Raw genomic sequence first — 27,228 nt, forward strand, 5'->3', positions numbered from 1 at the left:
TCACACCTAGCCAATCATTGATGTCTTTTTCATCTAGCGCAAGCATCTGCTAGTGGCATCGCTACATAGCTCTCTCCCCAGCGCGCAGTGGGATAACAAAAGAGAACTCTTATAGAAAAAGATAAAGGCATGCAAAAAAAAAGTTCAGCGAAGTCTGTAAATCTGTGCAGCTACATAAATGGCAGTGGAAGAAGGAGAAGGGATGCACGTAGCAATATCACTTGCAGATGCTACAGATTTATACGTTCACATGCAAGCTAGAACCCTCTATTTGTTTAACACCTTTAAAAAAGCTGTGTTGATCCAACACACGTGTTAGAACATGTGTGAAGCAAAGCTTTCACATGTTCACAAAGCAGAGCAGTTAGTGAAATGCTATAAAACCAATTACGACACATAAGATTGTCTTTATTGTCATCCTGTGCATGTAATCTCATGCAATGCACCACATGTAATCTTATGCACCACACAGGTCACAACTTTAATATCATGCAGTGTTTATGCTTATGCGCTACACTATTCACAGTCTATGCCGGAATGTGAACAGCAGTTCATGCGAATGCACACTGTGAGATGTTTACGCAGGGATGTCTTGCGGAGGAATGTAATGCTTGATGTTTTTAAGGGGAAGAACGTTGAGGGAAGGTACGTGTAGTTCTTTCTACACGACATGAAAGACTGTGGTAAGATTGACTGTCATTCATACTATTCATCCATTTCATTCTTGTGTCTATGACCTAATAAAAACTGGCATGCACACACATGCAAAACTTGGATGTGATGCATGCACCTCTTGTCTTAAGGAGTTACATGGCATTGGCACGAGATAAGTATGCGTGAGGTTGTGGCCCAATGACTAGAGTATTGGACTGTTGTGAAAATACAAAACATTATAAAGGGCCACTGAAGCAGACACTCACTGCCAGTGTTAAGAATGGAAACTACTGCTCCACTTGGCTTCAAGGTTACGATAGCAACAAGTGAGAAAAGCATGTCTCTGTGAATTCACACAAAGGAACTGCTAGATTGTTCTTGCCTACATCCCATGCTGAAGAACTTTTGTTGCCTTCTGCAGACCAATGAGGCCCAGAATACCGTGAACATGCTGAAAATGGAAGAAGGTGGTGCTGACAGCTTGGCTGCCCGCTCTATCGGATGGTCCGTATGGAGCCTACGCCGTGGCCTGCAGCAGCTGTGCGACACCCTCGCGGAAAAACTGGACGAAGCACCCAATGTCCATGTGTACGTCAATGAAGCCAACGTGTCGTTGAAACCAAGTCCTGAGGGCCAAATCTTGGTGAGTGTGCAGTTGCGCCTCAGGTATATATAAACAGGCAAATTAAGTATCACTGGGGGTGAGTGTGCTTCACTGCTCCAAGTCTCAAGTTCGGCAACATGGTATTGCATAGCAAAACAAAGGGTTATTCTGAATCGATGATGGGTGGGATTGACAAGTCAAAAAAAAAGAACTGACGATGAGGTAATGGCATTTGGAAATGGATCAGTGCTGCTCTTTTATAAAGCGAAACACAGTTTGTGTGGCTTTATAAATTTATGAAAGTTTTGGTAGGCTACTTGCTAACAAATGGCTATCACTCCTAGCTTAGGCAAGGAAGCAGCAGCTGCAGTATTGTGGAAACAACGAGATATGAGCAGCACTTTACCAGATAAAGGAAAATGCTGTTGCTCTTTCCTAGCTCAACATTGCTGGTCACTGCGTGCGTGTGTCTTCAACTTTGTCTGCATTGCAAGGGATGAAGTTTACAGTGATCCCGTTGAGGTTACAGTAAGTTTGCCCTTGGCACAGGGGTATATATTATGCATGCTAATGAGAAGGCCTAGAGAGAGAGAAGAAACTTTTATTCAATGATGAAAAGAAGCCGGCAGATCCCACACCTGGTGGGAATCGACGTTATGTGAAGCAGTGTGCAGGGAGCCTACCAAAATAACGAAACGACCTTTAGGACACCAAGACGTAGGCGGTTGTTTCATGATCTACATGACACGCATGTCATGACAGTCATGTAATGAGTCCTCAGGAGTCCCTTTAGCTACGCCCAAGAGACCTTAAGGCGAAAGCCTTAGACATGCTCTTGACTATGACTTCGACCATCAACCTTTAGCCTTTTCCTTCTCTTAGTACGCCATCCGAACCCATTCCATTGGTTTTTAGTGTTAATCTTTTTTTGCTGAGTCATGCTCATAACCACGGTGTAAGAAGATAGGTGCTCCGACGGCGCACCCGCGCTAGGGCGAGAGAGCGGCCACTTCGTGTGACGGGAAGTGAGCGCCGCCACTAGGGGCAGCACGTGTTCAGGAGGCCTTGGAGAAGCGGCACAACAGTGCATAATTTACGACCTCCGTCAGCATTTAAACACCCATACCCAAAGATATGCAATTGTTCGTTATTTAGACGCCAAATCCTGAGCAGGTAGAAGGTTCCATGCCACTTACAGTCAAAATACCGTCATTTCGAACACGAGAGAGACGCGTCGTCTGCTCGAGCAGACGGCGCGCTGCGCTTACCGCTGCTCGCCGCGTCGGAGTCAATCGGAATGTTGGCAGAAATATAAAGGGACGTTCCTCCAACCAAGTACAGTTGTTTTAAGCAGGCGAACAACATATATTCATCGAAATAAAGCACTTCTGCCGCGCGTGCCCATAAAAGTGCCAGCAAAGCGAGCGAAAAAGTGGCCCCCAGAACAGGTGCTGCCCCTTGCGGCAGCGGCGTGCGTAGAGTCACACTAAGTGGCCGTGCCTCGCGCCGCCGTCGGATCACCTTCCTTTTTACACCGTGCTCATGACTATGTCTTCTACCACCATCCTTTAGTGTTTCTTTCACTTAGTACCCACGTCCGAACCCATTTCAGTGGTTTTTGAGTGTTAATCTTCTTTTGCTGAGTCATTGTCATTTTTCCACAGTCATGCTCATGACTATGACTTCTACCATCATTCGTTAGTGTTTCCTTCACTTAGTACCCACGTCAGAAGATATTCCAGTGGTTTTTGAGTGTTCATCTTTTTTCGCTGGGTCATTGTCATTTTAGGCGGCTGTTTCATGACCTACATGACATGCATGTCGTGACCTATCATTTAGGTTCGTCATACACTCTTGTCATACCATGTCAATTTTGGTACCTGCCAAGTTAAAGAAACGACCATGAGAGTACCAAGACGTATGCGGTTGTTTCATGACCTACATGACACGCATTTCATGTCATGACCTATTATTTATGTTTGTCATACACTCTTGTCATACTATCTAATTTTGGTACATACCAAGTTAATGAAATGGCCGTGAGAGCACGAAGACGTAGGCAGACGAACGGACGAACAGACAGATACTTCAGTGCCAAATGTTCGCCAAGAAGTTTAATTTATTAAATTATGGGGTTTTACGTGCCAAAACCATGATCTGATGATAAGGCACGCCGTAGTGGGGGACTCCGTAAAATTTGGACCACCTGGGGTTCTTTAACGTGCACCTAAATCTAAGTACACGGATGTTTTCTCATTTTGCCCCCATCGAAATGCGGCCGCCGTGGCCGGGATTTGATCCCGCGACCTCGTGCTCAGCAGCCCAATACCATAGCCACTGAGCAACCACGGCGGGTTCGCCAAGAAATGCTTCGCATTTAATAGATTATTCTCATGGGGGAGCCCTAGTCGAGAGCCCCACTGGCCTTCCGCCTAGTTTCCACACTTGTCATCATCTTTGAGACTAAGTAGATGTTCCGCACCTTTCTTCCTTGCACTGGCATGTTGGTTCAGGCACAATCTATCAACTTATGAACACAAAACTTCCAATAATGACATGGGGGGGAGTTTGCGAGAGTTGCCAAAGAGTTGCCAAACATATTAGCAAAATGCACCACTGGCAATAATAAAAGAAATGATAAGTCCCCATTTCATTTATTATACAATAATTTGACTGAAATTTGGTCTCCATAGCTAAAAGATTTCTGGGCTTCAGCTTTCTTTTCTTTCGCAATGTGATGTCTACAGGAGCTTGGGATGATGTCCTAGTGTAAAAAATATATATATATATATATATTGAACTCATTTTTGTTTTGCGAACATTGAGAGCAGCCACTTCTGCATAATGGCTAGGGCTCCGCCACCATGTCAGTCAGTCTGTTTTGTGTTTTTTGCTTTATTTTTGTCTGTGTCTTTTTTTTTTTTAAACACAAGAAAAATGCAACTACTATATGTTGGTGTGCACCCTCAGTGTTTATACTAGTAGCCACTCCTGCATGGAATGGGCACAAGATCAAGAATTGCATTTCTCTCTTCTTTTGACAATTATTCTGAGCATTGTGGCCTCACAGCAGCTTAGTTGCCTTCAGCATGTGATAAAAACTCACCACAAGCAGGATCATTGACAGCTGGCCAAAACTCACCTTGTTTGCCTTCAAGTGCTATGGGCTCTCATTGCGTGTCAATAAATATGCCCTCCCCGCCCTTCTAAATAAGTTGAACAGACTTGTAGAGACAGCAGCAAGGAGTTTTGTTGATGTAGATGCAGTGTGTTCACATTCCTGTTGTTCCAGCAACCTGCTTAGATGTGCTAGTACTGGCCAATGTTCAGAAAATTAAGCCTATCTGCTTACAGCTTGCAACAAAGCCCCTGCTTCTATTATGGTCTCATCAAGCTGCATTATTCACAACTTTCTGCTATGCCACTGTTGTTTTTGTGCAGCAATTGAAACAAAGTAAATTCATTCATTCATTCATTCCTTCAAGCTGTTTTTGACCACTATGACTCTTCTGTGGTGATGCATATGTATTCTTAAATTTTCACCTTAGCTGTGCAATGTACAACATGTGGCTAAGTGTGCATATTCTCTTTCTCTGGCTCAGGTGTCATTTGCAGAGTTAGCAATGCCTGTGGATCACATCTTCAGCTGCATTCCAGCACGAAGTAAGACACATGTGTTGGTGTATACTTGCATTATAGTAGTTTTTGTATTCTGGGTTATATCCTCATAGCCTACTTGTCTTTATATTGCATTTGGGCTGATTGATGAAGCTTGGTTTCGTGTTGCATATAGATTGATTTTTAGATGCGAAGCATCTTATGCTCGGGGCTATGTCACTCCCTACCTCCCTCCATCCATCCAACCGCCGTGCGTCCACACCCCTACTGCGCATGCGCATCCTCCTCCCCCTCCTCTCCTCTCCTTGTCTCATCTCCTCTCCTTTCGGCATTCATGCGCATCCTCCTCCCCCTCCTCTCCTCTCCTTGTCTCATCTCCTCTCCTCTCGGCATTCCTCCTCTCCTCTTCGACGCTCCTTTACTCTCCGGATTGTGCAACGAATGGCAACACCTGCGGCTCCGCGCGCAATAATGCGAAGCAGCTTAGGTTAGAGATGCTACGGTAGGCGCCCCAGAGGCACCGGCAACTGTCACCAACGCCGCGTTCATTCGGTGCAAATGCAGGCAAAACGCCGACGGCGTCGACAACAGTTCTGCGCGTTGCTGGTGCTGCTGCATGTCCAAGTTTATACAGCTGATAAAACTACCTTGAGTCAAGCCCATGGCTGCTTCGCATACTACTAGGGTTCCCCTACGGGAAGATGGCATAATTTTTTTACTATGTATGTACCATGTCTAGGTTAGAGCATGGACATGCTAAAGTGGTGGTTTGTCGCAGCAAACTAGTAGAGAAAAGTATGCATGAACAACTAGGGCAAAGTTTTGAATGTTCAATAAACGTTCATTCAAACCATGCCAGCATGCCCATGTAATGTATTTTATTGTGAACAATGAACAAATCACTAAATGGCAGTGGGAAAGCATGAAGCCCAAACCCCATATGAGTGATCTTGTTTGCGACAGCCACAAGCAATGGCTTCAAGCAACGAAACGGGCCGTTGCACGATCGGATCACTTATTCTTGTCGCTTGATCGCTCGGTTTTTGAAATCTAGAATTAGTTGCTCATCGCTCAGAAGTGCTATGAGCGACTAGCCAATAGCACGAAGCCGGGACAGGATGTACATCAGTAACATACTACCGGTTGTCGCATGGAACGAGCAAATGACCAAATTTTGATGCGTGCAAGGATAAAAAGAACCTACTTCAAGACGTTCAGAAATATGTTATATGGCTCTGTACAGCAAAACAAATCCATTTAAATTATTAGAGCATGCGTCACGCCAATTTCGGTGTGTATTCTTGCCCTCATACCGGCAACACCGGCAAGACGTTGCTCAAAGTGGTTGCTTGCATGCGATTCGACTTGTAGGCAACGAGAGAATGTGTCGCTTGTCTTGGTCGCACGGAAGTTTGCTTGCATGGCGTGTATTTTTAAGGTTTAATATCTCTTATGATCTGCTAATAACTTGAGAGCGTAATTGCACGGTGCTTCATATCCAATCTTCAATGATGCTGTAGTCTTCATACTCAGCATACAAGCCAAAACCATGCCATCATCGCGCGAATGGAAGAAAGTGTAAATCAGATAATAAATTCCAGTTAGCTCTAACTTGTTCATGTATCATTTGTCTTTGATAGTGCATTCCGTGTGAGTGTAGCATGGTATCCTAGTCAGGCACAGACTTCTTGCATGTTAGTAGCATTGATTGAGCACGCAAATACAGTTGAGACTTGTTATAACAAATCTGCATGTGGTACAAAAATACCTTCGTTATATTCAATATTCGTTGTAAACATGTATTCATTACATGGTCATATGGACGAGGGACATTTTAGATTTACTTTGTTATAACTAATAATTCGTCATAGCAAGGTTTGACTTGTGCTTTTATGTTGAGGTTGTCATACCATATTTTTGTGCGTATAATCCACATCAATAATTTTAAAAGATTTAGCAGTGAAGTCAGGGTCCGGGTTATATGCAAATTTGCCTAAAGGTGTGGCTGCGGCAGCGTGCGCCACGCTGCCGCAACCCCACCCTCTCCCCACCCCTGCGTGTTAAGCTTCCTTCTCCTCTCTTTCATGGTCGCCCATTCTCCTTGAACTTTCGGGTCACTATTTTGTGTTTAGTAGTTAGCGAATAGTGTAGACAGTGTTGGTGAACCAGAACTCGACGGCAGTCCTTTACCACGCAACTGAAACTGAAGATTATAAGGCCGCGCCTCACGCGCGCCTCACGCATGCACGCAGATGGTGCAGGACAGATAGTACGCGTCAAAGCGCGGCTCGAGCGCAGATATCTAATGTTTACGCACGCTAAGAAATAGCGTTGTCCAACATGGCGGCATCTATGGCTCCTGCTTCAGCATGAAATCTCGTGATGGCTACATTCTTATTCGCATTGATCACCAGTAACTATTAAAATGAACTTTTGCTTTCTCTAAACTCACCTGAAACGTTAGTTATGAGTGCATAGCGCATCCAATTTCTGAGGTTGTTCTGCGATTCCAGCACCCATAGGCCTAACCAGACGCGTCCGCATAGCAATGACAGGATGGTTGCTAATGGATTGTCTTGGCTTGGGTATGTTTGGCATGAGGCACCAGATGAAACGATGTCTACCAAGGCAAAAATGTGAGCCAAGCAGGTGCATGCTGGCACGCATCTTGTAGGTTCAAACCGCCATTACTCGAGAGGCACGGCAAACGCAAGACGCATGGGCGCGAGCTTTCGCGTGCTGGCATGCTTATGTGTAGTTTGGCCTTATCAGTGTCACCAAATCGATGGGGAACAGTGCTGCTGGCTGAAGATAGGACGTGGACAAGTTGTGCGTCCGCGAGTGGAGACTGTTTTTACAAAGAGTTGAGCATTACTGTGTGTAGTTCTTTTCGCGGGTTATACATGCATTTTTTTTTTCGGCGTTTCAGGCTGTTGTAATTGGGATTGCGGGTTATAACAAAGTTGAAGGGGGGTCGTAATTACTTTGTTATAACCATTAGTTCATTATAGCCACTAGCCATTTCTACCCACAATTAGCAAGCAAGAGAGGATGTACTCACCATTGAATCTCACAGCAGCCCATCACATGAAAAAAAACAAAAAAAAACGGCCGTCGCATCGAAAAAAACAAGTGAAAAAAAAAAAAAAAGAACAGCAAAAAATTGCTACTTTATTCACGCCAAACGGCTCATCACTGATCGATTAACAGCACACCAGCTGGTGGCTCACTTTGCAGAAAAATGTCCTTGATACATTTTTGCCGTGTCTCCTTCAGGCGAATGATGGCTTTTTCAGCTGCAGCCGCTATTTCAAGTCCATCCTCGCTGTCATCGTGAGCGCCAGAGAAGCTGCACAGAAGGTCTGCTGCATCCAGTGCTTGTGTGGACGTTGGTACGTCGGGTTCGCCAGCATTAGGCTCCGGGCTGTCATCGACACATTCGTCACTGTTGTCATTAGGCACCCCCGTCACCACGTGTACAATTTCCACCTCCGTTAGCTCTTTAGTCGTCACCGCGTCAGCATCCGCACTTACGTACATGCAAGAAGAAGGTGTCGCAGTCGGGCACAACGGCGGCGTCAAAGAGAGCATCCCACGACGCTAGGGCTTGGCGGCCTGCGGCTCCCTCATTGGCGGCAGCACCGAAATCTTCGCTGTAACCGCCGCTGCTGACGCCAAATGAGGCATGCCGGAAGCAATTGGCGATCGTGATTGCTGGTACAGCCATCTAAGCAGCCTGTAGCATATCGATCGCCATGTACAGGTCGATCGTGGTCTCGCGCTTTATGCTCATATTGAGCAGAATTCGGTCGATCACACGCTTGCCTGACTGCACTTCATCTCCACACCATCAACTTTGGCAAACCATGCCTATTTGTAAGCAGGTGATGTACAAGGGTTGCTACATGCTGGAAAATGCAAGAAGCACTCCTAATCTTTACCTCAGGGTTCCCATTGCCACTGTATAGGGAAAGAATGCATAAGAATGAAAAAGGTGTAGTAAGAGAAGTAATGGAGCTGTTGAAACCTACTGTGAGGAGACAACAAACATCCCTGGACAATGCAGTGCCTAGAAGATGAAACACAGCTTTAGCTGCATGGTACATTAGCTTAGGGAGACAACCATGGGTTGAGAATAATGCATTTTTAACCATGTTTATAAATCTATTCTTTTTTATGTAGCCCGATGTTTCAAAGCTAGGTAAGGCTATATTTGTTTCAGGGACATTTTTTAAGTCAAATGCACTGTATGTGCGAGTAAATATGAGTATGAGTAAGTACTTGTGTGCTGTTTGAAGCATTGTGTCATTTGTTCTGCTGCTTTTGTGTTATTTTCTGTGCTGGCCTGCTGCAGTTCATATTTGGTCTGAACATGCAGAGCTGTCCCAACTACTGATCCATGATTGGCCAGAGCTTGCTCAGTCTCTGCTGTCTATACCATCTGTCCATATAGCAACTGTCAACTTGGAGTTCAAGGGTCAGTTGCTTTCCCATAAGGCAAGTCTTCATTTCACATCACGTTGCAGCCCTTAAGGGATAGCAAAAGGGAAAAGGCAATCTCCCAGTTTATCACTGTGCATGAAAATCAGGAACCTTTCCTTGTTATGACCTATATAAACTGTTATCTTGCGAAATTAGGCATCCACTACTTAAAGAAGAAAGGAGCTACTTTGTGAAAGCCAACTTCTGGTTCCTTATGCCTGGGAATGTTCCACAGAGAGTAGTCTTCTATGAGTACTTGAATGTTGTTCTGCAATCTAGGAAGTCGGTAGTTTAACATGTTAATAGTGGCAGAACATGGGGATGTCCTGACTCCTGTGCATCATGACCCTCAGGTGGGCAGGATGTCTTGTCCTTCATGTGCTTTGTGACCCACTGGTGATTAAATTAATGCACCTTTGCATCTTTCTTGAGCTTCAGAGAGATGGCACCACCACGCTTAAAGCCAGAAGCAACAAGAATTTTTCATGTGTTGATTTTTCGCAGCGCTATCATTTTCGCACTACAGGAAAGACTGGAATTTCTGCTGCCACTCAGGTGGAGTAACTGCCATGACTTTCTTGTGTCCCATTTCGCAGTGGATGGCATAATTACAAAGAAAACGCAGGTTCAGGTAGCCTTTGTGGTACGGTGTTTTACTTGAAACTGCTTTAATGTTTCACTAACTAAGCCCAACTGTCACTTCTCTTATGGCTTCAACATTTGCCTTTTACCTCAAATGAAGATAGTACTGGAATGTTAATTTCGCAGCTGATACACTTCATGTAGCCGTTTGTATTCTATCATTAGAGGTGTCCATTAAAGTGTGGCTTGAGTGCTGCAGCAAATGGCAGTTAACACAGCACCTCAACTGTAAACCCTGACTGTGCCAGGCATGGCTGATTGCTGCAATGCAATGCTGCTGCCTCTTTTTGAACATTTATAAATGGCTACCTCTTAACTTCCATTTCACTTCAATTTCCATGAAAGATGCTGCTGATTATAGCTGTGTCAAAGTTTAGAGGAAAGAAAGTCTATTATCTTGGAGTGCCTACTACTTGGAACACAAAGTCTCTGTATGTTATCGGGCGTGAGGCTCACCACTGGAGATGTGGGCGCTGCAATTGTTTTGACGTGCAAAATTGGATCCCATGATCCCACCTTTCTCCGACGAAGGGAAGTGGATCGTTGGAACGCGTTTTTTAACTCTGATTTCCTAGTGTTTTTTCCCTTGGAACAGCATTGTTTTGCACTCGCTCCATGTTCGCAGGCACCTAGAGACTATACAAGCTGGGAAAGTGCGTTCAAAGTTATTGACGGCATGGTACTTTACTGCTCCGTGCCGCATTGCGCTACGTACGCAAATGAACAGGGCGTGAGCTTTCACTTTTACCCAAAGATAAGAAACTACGCGATGCATGGCTGATAAAGCTTTGTATGGATAAGCAACCGAGCTTATATGCACATGTTTGCAGCAAGCACTTCCGTGTAGAAGACTTTGTGTATGAACTCGGAGCGCAAATCTTTGATGAGTAGTAGACGACGTTAGATGTTCAAATACTTGCACTGCATGGCGGCCTGTGGTTTTTACGCCACTGGTGAGCAGTTGGTGATTGACGATGGGCCGAATGCAGTTATAATGCATCACAGGGACTCTCGCTTTCATGCGATACAGAAATGCATCAGCTCGGTGTCGCCAGTGCCCACCGGTGGCACAAGAAGTGCCGGCAGCCACACACTCATCGCATTTCAATCGCTGGGCACTGTTCGTTGGTTGTGCACCGCCAGCATAACATTTGTTTCTTTCGCAGCAAGGTGAAAAAAGCGCTGTCTTGCGCCCAGAGCCGTAGTGTCACACGGTGCATTTTCGATTGCGAGCGAGCCCAATCAGGACCAAATTTCTTGATTGTGTTTGCGCCTTTGTGCAAGCTGCGAAAGGGAGTCAATCGTTGAAAAATTGAATACCGATCTGGCTCGATCGTGATCGAAAATGCACCATGTGACAACCGTATATAAGATTCGCTCAATAAGAAGCAACAGATAAATATTAAAATTGTGCCGCAGATAAACGTGTGCTCGTCGTCTCACTGGCAAAAATGTTAAATGTTCACAAAGGGAACCCCTGTCAGAAAAACAACAAAGCTTAAACTCTCTGAATGGCGCACGCACGTGCTTATGGCTCTCGTGTATATGCCTCAAATCATGTGAGAAAGGTCACGCTGCATGCACCTCAAAGCGTTGGGTTGCTTACCACAAAACAGAGAAACCACTTGCATCATGCTCCATGGAGGTATGGGTGCTAAAGAGGAATATAAATTTGCAAATGCAATTTATTTGTCGTGTGGACCACGGCTCGTTTGTAAATGCAAACCTACAGTGAATGAAATTACATGGTGTACACGTTGCACTCCTTCCTTGCTGCAGTAATAAGTTTCTTTATCGCATGCACACGCTAAAGCCCATTTGGGCTTAGTTTGAATTCGACACCATGGTTTCTTAGATTTTACAAAAGCAGCGGACTCGGCCTCCGCAGTTTTCATGTCAGTGGCCATATGCAATCGGAGCGGTGTCTAAGTCTTTATAAGGAGGCTAATTTTTTTGTAACAGTTATTTAACATATCGTACAGTCAGTGAAAAATCCTTAGCAATATTTTACTGATTTCGTCAAAGTGAAATACAGTAATAATTTATAAAAAGATGACGCGAAAGCGGCTGTGGGCTGTGAGAGAGGGCTGGCGGAGCAATCCAACTTTGCACGTCACACGGATGACTCCGCATGGCGGAACCACGGTATGTCCTCGCGCCCAATAATGGTTCTATGAGCTGGTGACACAGGATTTGTGAAGGTGCAGTGATCAAAACTTCAGTGACAGTGACAGTGACAGACAGTGACAGGGTGGCGGCTGTATTCACATGTTATTATTAAATGACATTCTTCTCTTTTTGTTTTTTTCAGTTCTCAGGGATCATGGTTCCTTCCTTTGAGGTCCCTCACCTGCTTAACATCAGCTTTGACTCTTGCTGTTTTCCTGAGCACGACGGCCAGTATGACACGAAGACCCGCATGACGGTGAGAAACTATTAACTTTGTGGCTTGTGTGCTTTCTATGTTTACAGCTGCACTCATTCATTCGGCAGAATTTTGTACATAATGTATTATTGAAACCCCATCAAGCGCATTACTATTTAGAAAGAGTCGTCTCGCCCACATATGCTCTTGAACATTTGATTAGTGACCTACCAAGCAGCACAAATCACACTTACAAATATACCTGGCTTGAAAGCTGTATGGGTTAGCCTTTGGCATATTGTACAAGGAAAAGAAGTAAGTTACATTCAGTAATTCACTTTTTCTTTAGAACTGAAGTCATGGAAAGACAAAGGGGTGCTCACAATTGCAGGGTGCACAATATTGTGTTGATATGGTGACGCTTAGAATTGTTCACTATAAACAATGTTGATTGCATTACACAGTACAACTACCTGAATATCTCAATTTGGCTGGAAAGCAGTTTGAAGAGTCTGTCCTTTTTGGCTTCATTGTCAGATGTGGCTGCATTGGGTTAAGTATCAGGTGCTTCAGGTCTTAGGAGAGGAGCAAGGATGCTAGCCAAATGGTGACCGTGTTGAAGAAGTGGCCACTGCATGCCAGTCATGAAATAACACCCACATTGTGAACACAGCGTGGTGTTACAATATTCACTAACATGCATTCAAATGGTTCTTGCTAACAGCAATTGTCACAGTAGGGATTGGCAGTCTGCTCTAAAGGGCATCATCAACAGCAGCTGCAGTATGCCGTAGTTACTTGATCTAAGCAGATACCATGGAAACGATAGGTCTAAGATTAAGTAAAAGTTCTGCCGAATGTAAGCTGACAAAGTATAAACAGAAGTAATGTTTACTTTCTCACCCAGCACTCTAGTCACAAGTAATTTAGGTGATTGTGCGTGACACATCAAAAACTCACTCTCATGACAGAAGCTCACTGGCCAGCATTATTAGTACATCGACATTGCTTATGAGCAGAGGAAACTAGTCAATTTGGAATCTTTATTTAACTAACATTGCGGTATATACGAAAACAAAGACAGTGCTAGTGTTGTTTTACTCGCATTTGTCCTTGTCTGTTACATCATGACATCACTTGATTGCTTCTAACTTTTCCTCTAACTTGATGTGCTATCCTTGGTTCCATTTATTTCAATAAAATTTAATACCTTTTGAGATGGTACTTACAATGAGGCAGTAGGAAGATCAGTTTAGCTGGAATGCTTTTCCATGTACCCGCTATCGAACTTGTCCCTTGTCCTCAGAGATGCATTATTGCTGAGACCATTTAGCATTCTCACTTCCTCATTAAGGGAACAGGTGTGCTGACACAGCTGAGGTTCTCAAACCGACCCTTAAAGAAAACATCAGGGCTGCGATTTTGTAGCGAGGCATTATGACTTATTCTACTCTAGTCTTATCATCCACCGCTCACGGCCGGCTGATCCCGTTGATAACGCGAGCGGATCGTCGCTCCAACCACTGACAAAGTGCGATAAGTGCAAAAAGGCATTATTACCGGAAAGGCATCGCTACAAAATACCGGCCCAGGGCTTACAACTTATAGAATCCTTAAACCACATCCTTACAGCAACTCCTCAAATGTCATCCATGCTTGAATTTCATTCTAGAATTTAGCTGACACGTATGTTTTGTCTTCACCATCTTGTAGAAAACAGTCAGCTTAAATGTGAATGAATGATAAGTCCACTGTAAGGCAAAATCCTGCTTCTGCTAGAGATCACTAATTACCCCTGCCCTGCATCAACTGAACTCACTCTTATGTCTGCAAATTTCCTTGTGCAGTCAACTTCCGTTAATTCAACCCTGATGCGACTGATGAAATTGATTCAAATATCTGGCAGGTAAGTTAACCAAGATGCAGAAAAAACAGCAAAACACACCACTGATAAATTTAATTTGGCAGTATTTGCTCAATTCTAACATACATCTGAATCAAACGTGCATTAGGTTTCTGTGTGTCCAAAGTAGAAGACTAACATAGAAATTACTTAAGAGCTCCTAAACTGAGTAGAAATCTAATGTGCACCCTATCTTTTAGCAAGAAAATGGGCAAGGGTCTAATATGCGTTTCAAAATTGTGGTTAGTTCCTAGAAGCTTTGCGCAGGATGTTTAGAGACAACTTCGCCGCAACACAGGTGCGTTATGCGGTAAAACGCAAATGCTGCGAACACGGTTTTGGTTTCATAGTGAATAGCAACACTCAAGCGATTTTTGGTGAAATTCTTGTGGAAAACAAAAGATGCACATTAGAATCAGGTAGATACTGTAGTTAATCATTGTGAGCTTCTGTTGTCACTTGAAAATCTTCCCGAGGCAGGACAAAAATAAGCGTTTTCGATGAGAGATGTCGCTTGTTTGACGTCCCTGTGCCCTAAGCGCTGCCAAGACAGACGTTGCTGCTATTGAAGTCACCAATCAGATCACCATAGGAGTTGGGTGCGTGCATGATGAGCAACTAAGTTCGAATTATTCGGCGAAGGTTAATTTCAGGATCGAAATGACGAAAGTTTGGTCCCATAGAAATGTATGGGCGTCAGCTGGGACCTTAGTTCGACTTCAAATTAATGGAAAAATCCAATTAATCGGAGTCAAATTAATGGAAGTCTACTGTATCATCAGTCCAACTAATCCTCTGCCATCATCGACTGCATCACTTTCTTTGATACCCATTCTCTTATTCTGATAAACTGCTCGTAATCTGTACTACACATTATATGACCTGCCCAAAATCACTTCTCCCTTTTAATCTCAACTAGGGTATTATAAAAGTCATACTCCAATATAACAAACACTGATATTATGAGTTATTGGTTATAAAGAAGCAAATCTAAATTGTTTATTGCCGTTATCAGCATGTGACAAATATATGCTTGTAACGAATATTGAATATAATGAAGGTGTTTCTGTGCCAGATGCGACATTGTTTTAACAATGTTTGACTGTACCTGCATTAGGTCTTGAATTCATACGAATCTCTAAACCATATAATCCCGTGCCATAGGCAAAAACAGGGATAGCTCATGACAAATCCTGCGTTCATAGGAGCCAGTGATATCAAGTCTTCTTCCTTGTCAGATTGTATCACTGCTGTTTTCATTTTCTCTCAATCGTGCCTTTCAGGTTCTGATGGGGGGCCGTTGGTTTAAGCAAGCTTTTGGAGAAGTGGACAGTGCCGACCCAGATGTCATATTGGAAGCCGCTAAGGACGCTGTCAGGACATATCTTCACATTGATGAGCCACCTGTCAGGCACCATGTGAACGTGCTCAAGGTGTGTATCGACGAGTTGGTCAAGAGCTGGGCTACCGCTACCAAGTACTGTTGATAAAAAACTTTCACTTTACTTCATTATATCGAAATTCATTAAATTGAAATTCAACTTTTTATGCAAAGCACAGTCAGTTACTGACTCTTCTTTACCAGGAAGGGCTTTGTTATATTAAGGTTAGAAATACAAGGTGTTCTATGACATGAAGTTATAAAAGTTAAATGCTTTGTTACATGGAGGATTTCATTATATTGAAGTTCGTGATATCGAGGCTTAACATGTGGAAGCGGTCTTCCCACAACAAGAAATGAAAACTTTCTGGGAAGCTATAGTAATCAAAAACATATTGAGAAACAAGACTTAGGTTACATAGCGTAGCTATGTGAAGGTGAATTATGTGGTGAAAAATTCGACTTTGTTATTGTCCTTTGGGTAGTGCTTTTACAAATAATGATAGCACAAATTTGTGTGCTTGTACAAATTTACATGTGGGCAATTAATGTGCTAGTTTTGCTTATGGCACGAGGCCCTGACTGTATCATCTTTTACATGGTCATTCGGTTTGGAGAAGCAAGCAAAATTTGAAACAACAAATGAAAATTGAAATTTTAACCAGTTTTGCTTCTTGCCACAGGAATGTGTTCCACAGTATCTGGTTGGCCATCTCGAGCGCATGTCAAACATTTGTGAGACTATCACCGATCACAAGCTGCCTTTGACCCTGCTCGGATCATCCTATCGAGGACCGTCTGCCAACGAGTGCATCTATCATGCAAAGCAAGGTGTTCAGGAGTATCTAGAAACCCTACATGCATAGTTGACATTTATGTCATGTTCTAGTATGTTGACTGTAACCAATGCAGCAGTGTGTTGTCTGCTGCACTTTTCGGCTGGGAGCTGAAATATTAGTATCATCTACGATGTGTTTTATCGAGTACGATACAAATGCTGTACAGCAGGGGTTGCAAATATTTTTGACATGGTGGAAGCTAATATAGCTTTTCAATGTAGTGGGGAACCCTGCATGCTTCTTCCATGTCTCCCCTCTCACACCTACCTGCCAGATGTGCAAGAGTACAAATGCACGATGACCGGGTAATTTAATTAAACAGGCTAGTCGCAGAGGTAACGGGACTAATTTAATTGTGAATGGTCACTTTGGTGAAAAGGCGACTGTTTCAGCTCACTCTCGCTGCTTAATTTTTCAGCTGTGCAGCTGGAGTCACAAAGCAAGCTGCTGAACCAATTAGTGGTGCATTGGAGCAGAACAACAAAACGTCTCAGTGCTTTCATATATTGAGGAACTTGCAATTTCAATGAGAGTGGCACCCAACTTGCTTGCTGCTGGCAAAGGTTTCGTACGTTTCACCATGGTTCAAATACAAGACAAAAATCATCACGTGATTACGATAATTCTTGTTTTAAAAAGAAACAGTATGTTTGCTCTGCAATTTAGAGATAGGTTTTGAGAGCGCTGCTCTGGTGATTGAAGTGTTTTGAACGAGATAGTGCAGTTGTCATCAGAGCAAAGGCTTTATAGCTTTTGTAAAATATGTCGATGCATGAGGCACACAGCTCTGTAGCTTCGCCAGTATGCTTCAGCATCAAAAATGGTGCAAGACAGGCTGGTTCAGGCATTGTGCTGATGCTTGTGCCTTTACGAGGGTGTTTTCACTCTACCTTTACTTGTTACATAACACATCACCATAAGTTTTTTATTGGTTCACAGTGAAGTGACAGCACCAATTTCATTGACTGTGTGACTGCGTGGCCAACTTGGAGGAGAGTATTCGCAGAGCAATCGCAAAGATAATTTGGTGACTGTAGTAGTTGCAGAGTGACAGAAATTGCATTGTCAAGTGGTGAAAATTGCAGCTTGTGAAATAGCCTTAAGGGCGGCTGCTTGTTTGTTTTCGTACTCTAAATCACCTGAAGTGTTGAGGCAAAAGAATGCAGTAGGTGTGCTGCTCATTGAAAGGCCACTGGAAGGCAATGATTAAGGCGGTATTGTAGCTATGGGGGAAGGGTGTTGGAAGAGTGTGGCAGCTCAAGCTGCTTAAGACACTTGCTGGAATCCACTTTGGACACCCCTGCTTTACATAATACTCTCTTTAAGGCTAACAGGCCTAATTCTTTAATAAGCTGACCAGTTCAAAAGACCTTTGGATATGGTGTACTTGTGTTCAGCTGAACTTTTGATAGGGCAAATGTATTTCCAATGTCCCTTCAAGTTAGTCCTAAAGGAAGTCTACTTTACTGTCAAGCATCCATACAGTGAACATGAATATAACTAAAGTAAACCTAAAATGTTTCTTACAATTATCTGCATGCAACTATTATATGCTTATAGTGTATATTGTGGTATTTAACAGCGGTAGTTTTGTGCCATATGCAACTTTGTTATAACAAGGTTTCATTTATTGTTATTGCTTTGGATGTGGTGAACCAATGTTCAGCTGAACTTTTGCTAGGATGAAGATATTTCTAATGTACCTTCAAGTGAGTCTTAGAAGGAGTTTACTGTGCTATATTGTAATGCTTTTGTGCAAGGTGTTTTAGGGACATTTAGTGAGTATTTGTGGCATGCCAGGGTAATGGTTTTGTGGTGCGAATGAATGCACTATTTTTTTTTAAGAGGGTGCTTCAGAAAGCTGGCAATATGCTTGACATGAAATATAAGAAAGGCTGTGAAAAAGCCAGCTTGAATATTGACTATTTTAGTTTAAAATCTGGGGGCCATTGTGTTGACCTGTTAATGTGGAAGGTTTCTTACTGTACTGCACAACATGTGGCGTTTGCAGTCATTCAAGTAGTAGAATACATTTATGCTCATCATCCCACGAATGTGCTAAATGAACACTGCTAATTGCAAGAGTTCGAAAAATTCAGTTTGAGAGCAGGTCTTTTTTTTTTTTTTTAACATTGTGGCACTCATGTAAAACTGAAATGTTCTATGCCACAGAAACAACAAAAGAGGCCAAAAACTTATGGTTGGTTGGCCAGTTTATTGTGATAAATGCAGGCCATGCTTCTTTTTGAGTAAACCTGGCTGAGCTTAGCTGTAATGTTGACGTAAAGTGAAATGAAAATGAGGCAAGTAGTCTAGAAGTTACACTGATGATTTTTGTGGTGCATGCGAAGTGAGTGTGAGTCAAGCTTGAACAATGATTTCTCAGGTTACAGCACGTGTTTAGAACAGCTGTTGCATTTCTGCAGTGCATGTTCAAGAAATTTTGTGTTGGAACTTTTCTTGTTTAGCTATTCCTGTTTATATTTCAGTTTGTGGTGATGGTGTAAGCCAAGATGAGGGGTTGTTGAGGTAGTTTCCATGTTGCGTTTGTAAGGATTGTTCTTAGGATATTTTTCCTTGAAACAATTTCTCTTACACTTACTGGAAACAGTTTTTGCTGACTTATATGCGGTTACAGTTGAAGCAAAAGTGAGTAAAGTGGTTAAGGTGAGAGGATTGCGAACAGTCACGCCATATTATACGTACTGGACATTTGTGTATGTGTGTGTCTTGTTTGGATAGGTATAAATTGTTTAGTGGATTTTCTGTCCCTCATTGAGTGTGATTACTAGGGGACCTGGTGCGCATTTGTTTTCTGATGCAGGTAAGATTTGAGTGTTTTGCATGTTATCTTCAGCATGCATAACATAGACATAGTGATGCCTTCAGCTGAACTACATCACAATGACCTGGCTAAAATACCAATATTGATTTTGTATTGAATGTGTCATTTATATCCTGGTCATTAAGTGCCATTATGTATGGTATGTAATAGTGCCTTGCTGCAAAGCAGTTGACAGGTAAATTTGATTGTGTGTACAGTAGTATTAATTCAAGTGCTGTGAAATCTCATTGAAGAGCATTTGCTACTTCATTTAGGAGCCTAAATGCAACAATAATCAGCGCTTTTAGCATGCAAGCAAAACCAGTTTCATTAGAAAATGGTCCATTGTTGGTTCTGCCCATATTTTGTGTATTGAATGCTGTTTATGCATTCTGTAGCTTTGCAGATGTCTGCTATTCAGTGTTCTTAATATTTCTTAAGTGGCATTGAACATATATTTAAATAATTTTTAGTGTGGCATCATGTGGCATCATTGTGTTAGTATTGCGCTGCATGATAACCATGCTCTAACCATGACCTAAATGTTTTCTATGTGGTTACTGATTAAAGTGGCTGCCCTGCAGCATGTATATTTTGCACGTGATAAGAGCAGGACTATCTTGCAGCATATGAATTTGATAATTCTGTCTGATTCCTGTCAAAATATGTCATGTTCAATATTTAAAAATATGGCAACTACTATCCATGTAGTTGCCACCTGATAGTACTAGAAACAGTGTACTATTAGATTGTAGGTGGTCCCGAATTCATGTACTGTGAACCAAATCCATGTTTGTGGTTCTCATGTGCAGCTTTTATAGCCCTCTTAGGCTAGCATTGTCTCTTACCCTCCCATATAAGTTGCCTAGGTTTTAGGCAACCCTCTCTTGTGTGAACTCTCTCCTGCCTTAGCCCCTCTTCAAATGTACTATGCTATGTGCTCTGTGAATTTTTTGTGAATTTACCCTCCTGACTGTACATAAGAAACATGCAGATGCCCTCATCAGAAGACTGAGACTTTTATGTTTGAAGTACAGCTGACTTAAGGGATGCAAAAGATAATCAGAACAGGCTGGATAAGATTATTATAATGTGCCTGGACATGTAGCATCGATAGTGCACAATAGGAAGTGCACTTACTGAAATGCAGGGAGCGTTTCTCTGCAGTTCCACTAAAGTGCCATCTTGCACAATATGTGTAGTACCTCTGAAAAGCTGGTTTCGAGAATTAATTTGTTCGGCATTCGTAACAGTTTATAGTGTGCTAATGCAGACAGACTCGTTAATTTTGCTAGCGCCCTGCTTGGGGTTTCGCTTACTGTTACTGGACAAGATGTAAAATAAATTAGCATGAAAGAAAGCAAAGAAAGCAAGTGCAAAAAAGACTATTGATGCAGGTGGGTGCAATATTGCATGCACATCTTTACCTGTCATACTGTTTAGTGCGTGCCAACTTTATTTGTGTAATGTTGAGCGCAAACTTGCACCTAACTTTGTTATATTATTTTGTGTGTGCCAGTTTCTTTATGCCTTGCACTGTTAATGGTCTCACTGCATGCACGTGTGTGGCTTTTATTGTGCCGCATAGGCAATACAAAGTGCTTCCTTTACTAGCTGTAAGCAAAGAGCAAGTTGAGGAAAGAATAATTATACAAAACTTAAGCTTATATACAAAGCTTTATATATATAAAGCTTATATACAATTGCTGTATTACACAAGGTATTATTACTACAGTTACCTCGATAGAATGTACACAGATGTAATGAATTGTTAGAGATAATTAATTAAATTTGAAATATTTCCCACCATTATTAGTGTGTAATGCATATATACTTGTAATTAATATCATATGTAACAATGCTATTTTTTGTTGGATGACACTTCATTATAACGATGTATGTAGCGAGAAACTTGGCACTGATGTCTGCATGTCTGCAGTTAGGCCATTAGTCAGCGCACAAATGGTCAGAAATACACATTGTACATTTTGGGGGAGTGACCTTCAAATACCCTTGTTACTAATAGCCTTATTAGGCTTATTGTTCATCATAAATTGTGTAAGTGGCAATAATTAGTTTTGTTCAATTCTAACTGTTTTAAAGCGAAAGCTTTAAGGGCCTTGTTATGCAGAAAATCCAGCATTGACCGTGAGCAAAAATTTTCTACCAATCACAGAGCAGGGCGCGCCACTCGGTTTCTTGCAGCACTACCAGATGGCGCTCGACGCTGCGCATCTGCGGCAGCGGCAGCGCCAGCCGTTTGGAGGAAAGAAAAAAAATAACCAGAAAGCTCGCCTTCGTGCATAGCGTTCACCGCAAGCGTTTCCCGGTAAAGATTATGGTTGCATAAGCTGCAATTGCCGGGAAGCGTGAGAAGTAGTCGGGGACCTTTGAATGCTATCGTGTTCTACTATTGAAGGTGAAGCTTAAGCGTCTCCCAAGTTTTTGGAGCACCTTCAGCAGAGTAAATGATTTGTGGTGTCAGGAATAACGTACCTGCAGTGATTATACCCTAAGGAATTGTCCCTCATCGAATGCAATTAAAGTTATGTCATATTCAATTAGTTCGCAAGGTTAGATATTTATTTGCCATAAAATATGACATGATGGGAACAGACAATGTAATGCAACCTATTAGAGAAAGAGCAATAAGACAAGTCGCAGGTTCATTGTCAGCAAAGTCACTTAACACTTGAATATTTTCTGGTTAACTCACTTTGTATGATCTCTTTTGGTAGTTGATGATAAGCAAACATCATGAGACAGATTTGCACTGTCTGTGATGAACAGAATTCACAGTGAACAAGGTTGCCCGCCTCCCTTTTTATGACATATGGTAATATTCGTCAATAAAATCACCACAGGTATCACAGTCCCGCATAACAGGAAAAAACAAATGTTGAGGCCGCATACAGCCAAGAGCAAAACAGCTGCAAGATACTGCTGCCGCTAGACTTCACTGTCACTTTCAAAGGAAGAATTTTTACACAATGACAGTGTATACTATTGTCCATGTATTCAGTCAAAGAAAACGGGGATATGTTTATGAACAGTGCAGAGTATAAAGAATGTGAGGGCAACAAAGTACAATATAGGTAGTTTACACAGCAAAGCTTGAATAACATTGTGTTCACGTCAACACCATTCCATGAGATCCTTTTAAGTTTGCTTTCAACTGAACTTAGCACCCAATGGCAGCAGATCTCATTGCATCACTTCCAAAAATATCGGAGTGCTTTGGACAGTTTTACTCCAATAAGCAATCATGAGTTAAAAAATGGCTTTCATTGATCCTTCTGTAGTATAATCTGCATGGGGATCTGGTAGGTACCCTTTAAAAGGGCATAAAATGATCCTGGGGAGGCTGTGAAAAGCGAAAGGATACAATGCATGGCAAGATTTCCGGTGGAAATATATGGATGGATACTTTTATGTGCTCTGGTTACAGCCATCACATACAGGGTGTTTCAGTTAACTTGGGGCAAACATTAAAAATATGCAAATGCTACGTAGCTGGACAGAACCAAGGTAAGGTTGTTTGCCGTCGCTTGGAGATACTCGGATTATTTTTTTGCATTCCACCTAATTAGATAATTAGTCTCAATTCACTAATAAACGTCTCAATTATTATAATTACATGAAAAGTGTCAATAAGAAAATTGTAGACCAACATGAAAAACTCCTGATACGGCTTTCTGTAGCTTAATACGTGCTACAATAGTGCTGCGCAACTGGCCACTCGAGACACTGCGTGTATTCGCGGCCATCTTTCATGCTCGGAAAAACACTTTTATGTAGCACATACAGAGCAACAGAAAGTTGTATCGGGAGTTTCCCATGTTGTTCTGCAATTTTCTCATTGACACGTTTCATCTAAATATAATAATTGGGAAGATTATTAAACAATTAAGACTAATTATCTAATTAGGCAGAACACAAAAATAATCTGAGTATCTCCAAGCGAAGGCAAACAACAACTTTGGTTCTGTCCAGCTACGTAGCATTCGCATATTTTTAATGTTTGGCCCAAGTTAAGTGAAGGACCCTGTATATTGTGTGGTCGTTTGTTAGAGAAAGGTAATTAGGTAATTTTATTACTGAGGAGTTTGCAACTCATGTCTGCTCATCACAGCATTTGACTCAAGGAGACCATAGGTGCTGTGGAGTTTGCTGCATTTTTAAAAATTACTGTTTTATGTTGGTTGAATTGTTATAAAGGTAGACAATTGTCATGATAGTGCCCATTGAAAAGCACTTTGTTGTGTTTTATTATTACATGAAATGTTTCAAAGGCTTTGGTGAGCATAGGCAAGGAAAACATACAGTCCATCTCGGTGCCCTTTAGTAAAACCTGTGGTTTGTGAAGTGGTGATATCCAGCGCTTACGATTATTCCCACACGGTGGTTGTAGTGTTCTAGTGCCAGGCCATCTTATAGCAGTGTTTTAATGAAGTTGGCATGAAATGCTATGATCTGAGCAGACAAACCATCAGCAGTCTTTACTTTATCATTACTGTTGTGGAAGCTTAAGCTTTCTTTTATTCTGATAGTTATATAGTAAGGCTACTACTGCTCACACTTGTAAAGGTATGCAAACGTGCAGGTCTGCTTTTGTAGGGGTTGTTAACATGCCAATTTCATGTTATGTATATAACGTTTGCCTTCGGAAGTATGGGTATAACTAAACTAATGATATGGATATCTGTGCAGACGTAATTAGAGTGTATGTGACTGCGAGCACAGTGTAACTGTAAAAGAGTTAGTATAGTACTTCAGTTATAATGCAGATTGTGATAAAACCCTTACTTTCCTGACATTGAGCCCTGCTGCTTGTGAAATGGTCATGAGACCTTTTCTTTTATTGTATATAAGGGGAGAAAATGCTTGTTTATGAGCTTGTCACTTAGATTTCATGTACAGCTGACCGCAAAAGTTTGCGGAACACAAAATTTGAGGAAATATCTTAATTTTATCACATTTTCACCATTCAGGGATGACTTGTGATGGTCGCATGAGAAAGTATGCGCTGAAGTTTTTGCTTCTGTGAGGATATGATATTAGTGATAAAATTTAGTTCCTGCACTCAGAGAACTTTTGCGTTTGGGGGCACATGAAAGAAAAGTGGAAGGAAGTGCTCGAAGAAGGAAATTTTTCTGTGTTTTCTTGTGATGGAAATGTCCCAGAAAGCACTATGTAGTCATGAATTATGTGCACACATTTATTTCATGTTGCGTTTGTTCTTACCGAAACAAATGTGCTTTTGATGACTTTCGGTAGAGTATTTCTGCACACTGTCAAAATGCACTGTTTCTCAACAATGCTTGTCATAATTTTTCTTTGCCATACATGGGTATTTTGTGTGTGCCATTCTTCCTTTTGTCATTTTTTATAGATTCTTTTGCCTTTTGTAATTTTCAATATTTGCCTCAAATTTTTTGCACAAGCACCAACCATCCTTTACCAAATACAATCTATGTGGAGGTGAATTTGTGACCTTGCCAAAGCACACAAAGTGTGCAGCTTTTTTATTTGCTGATGCATTTGAAGGTGCTTGGCTATCTGGGCTATATTTCCGCCTGCTGTAAACTGTTTGAAATAAAGTTCATGCATTACAAAGTGCATGAAAAGGCAAGTGAATTTTCCTGATTCTCTTCAGGACCATGAAGGCATTGCTGGCAGCTAATGCAGTATTTTGTGACTTCAAAGCCTTAAAGGTACACTATAGGCAAACATTAGGCAAAGCTAAAAATACAGGCTACTGTTCCAATATGACCAGAGCACCACATTTCCTGAGAACAGATATTGTGAGTGAGAAAATGACGTCAACATAAAGAAAACTGTCAGCCCTTCCACTGGGGTGGAGATGGAAGACCAGCGAAGCTGTTCTATGGTGGGAATTATGTATTTCCAATTACGACTTTAAGATGCGATGGTGTAATTAGTTATTTGAACTATTAAAGAATGAGAAATATATATGATCCGGTGGTTTTAATTTATTTAGTGACCACAGGGACAGTCGCTACGGTACACCGCTATTGGTTGTATGGCAAAGGTTGGCACGTTCTTCATAAACACTTCACCAACGCCGCGCGCGTTCGGTGCGAACGCGGGCAAAACGCCGCCGCCGTCGACAACAGTTTTGCGCGTTGTTTGTGTGACCGCACACAACCGCTGTCAAAACGCTGGCGTGTGCAAGCGCGCCAGCAGCAGCGAACGAAGGTTCATGCGGTCTATCGCTTCAACGGAAACTGATCGGCGAAAGCACATACAAAGGTAGGAGCCGTGTTGCAGATCGCTTTCAAGATACGGTGCGCGCGACTGTCCGGCGCCGCGCAAAGTACAAGTTGCTCGCAGAGCAGAAGCCGCATTCCCTCCCTCCCGCGCTGCCTTGCCGCTGTCTTTCTTTCGCGTGGGAGATTGATCCGCCAATTCCCCTTGCGCCCGGTCGCAGAGCCTGCATGTCAAGCGCTCGGGCCGAGGGTGCCACCATGTTTGCAACGCTAGAAACTTAGCGAGCGTTTAGCGTCTCCGCTATATTTGAAAAATAGCGGACGCACGCTACCCGCAAAACTGAATTAGCGTTCTGAGCATGCGCAGTCTGACCCCGCTATTTTATTGCGTTTAGCGTGGTGCCATTTCCGCAATACTAAAGCTGTCTATTGATTCGCCAATTCCCCTTACGCCCGGTCGCAAAAAGCCGCATTTCCCCGAAGGGGAGTATGAGGAAGTGCGAAGCACGGGGTGATGCTATGAGGGGGCGCGCGCGAATAAACTGCAGAGCCGAGCGAAGGAGACGGCAGCGAGAGAGCACGACTGACGCGCCGGCGCCACACGCAACACGTGACGGCGGAGCGAAACACACCAGGCGGTTGGAGAGGGGGTGAGCGGTGGGGAGAGTACGCACACGAGGGGCTGTTACCGGGCGAGGAGGGAGCTGTCAGCACGAGGGGAGTGATCCGCCAATTCCCCTTGCGCCCGGTCGCAAAATACGCATTTGGTGTCCGCAGCTAACGACGCCTCCCTCCCCTCGTTCCCCCGTCCCCCCCCCCACGGCCTTTCGCGCGACGGAAGAAGTGGCGTTTGCTCTGCGCCGTGCGGTCGCGCCCTGTGAAAGCGCGCGTCCCTCGCGCGCTTTCACTCGCACATACAGCATACGGGCAATGAGTTTTTTTTCTACATCCGGACGCGACCATCGAAGAGTGAGCCCTTAACAGCTTCGCTGTAAAAGGTTATTAGAGAATTTTTAAGTACAGCTATATACAGGGTGTTTCATTTTAGCTGCACCAAATTTTTAAAAATTGCCTGTGGCAGATAGCACATTTATAATCGTTGATCTAAACTACTCGATGAGGCGGCCATTACTTCCACGAGAAATCGAAACGCCTAATTGAATAATGAACATAATTACGCTAATTTTGTAATTCATTATTTTACGGCACATCCTTCAATCTATGAATTATAGCCGCTGAGTTCGCCAGGCGTATCCACTTGGAACGAATTCTCGGGACTGAACCGGTTTCGAGATATTAATTTTCGAAGTGTCCGACGAAATGCATGGGCGTTTCAGCCCATGCATTTCATCGGACACCTTTTTTTTCAACATTTTTGAATTATCGACATCACGGATATCGCTGTACGCTAGAGCTGATATACATTCGGCACTGTTTAACTGAGGAACCGTGTGAAATACAGAAACATGAGAAATTTACACGCGCACGGGATCCATAGAAGGAGTCGTTTTTGCTACTTGCATCTGGGGCCAGTAGCGCACCCAGGATCTCTGCAAGGGGGGGGGGGGGGGGGGGGTGTGAGTTAATTTTTTTTTGTGTGCGGGGGGGGGGGGGGGGGGGGAGCAAGCACTTTGCATAATATGCAATTTTCTTGCTTTAGCCAGAGGAATCCAACAGCAAATAAAA

General features: G+C 42.8%; 1 protein-coding gene across 1 annotated transcript in view; it reads left to right on the forward strand.

Annotated features, from left to right (window-relative positions):
* LOC119455996 (protoporphyrinogen oxidase-like) overlaps positions 1-20,996 on the forward strand; it is a 33,957-nt gene extending 12,961 nt beyond the window's left edge. Inside the window, 6 exon segments of the mRNA XM_049669490.1 lie at positions 1,076-1,297; positions 4,861-4,921; positions 9,255-9,373; positions 12,312-12,425; positions 15,552-15,701; positions 16,333-20,996. Coding sequence (XP_049525447.1) covers positions 1,076-1,297; positions 4,861-4,921; positions 9,255-9,373; positions 12,312-12,425; positions 15,552-15,701; positions 16,333-16,515 — 849 coding nt within the window. The 3' untranslated portion in view covers positions 16,516-20,996.
* The last annotated feature ends 6,232 nt before the right edge of the window (positions 20,997-27,228 follow it).

Source organism: Dermacentor silvarum, chromosome 6 (assembly GCF_013339745.2).
Source record: "Dermacentor silvarum isolate Dsil-2018 chromosome 6, BIME_Dsil_1.4, whole genome shotgun sequence".
Taxonomy (NCBI): Eukaryota; Metazoa; Arthropoda; class Arachnida; order Ixodida; family Ixodidae; genus Dermacentor; species Dermacentor silvarum.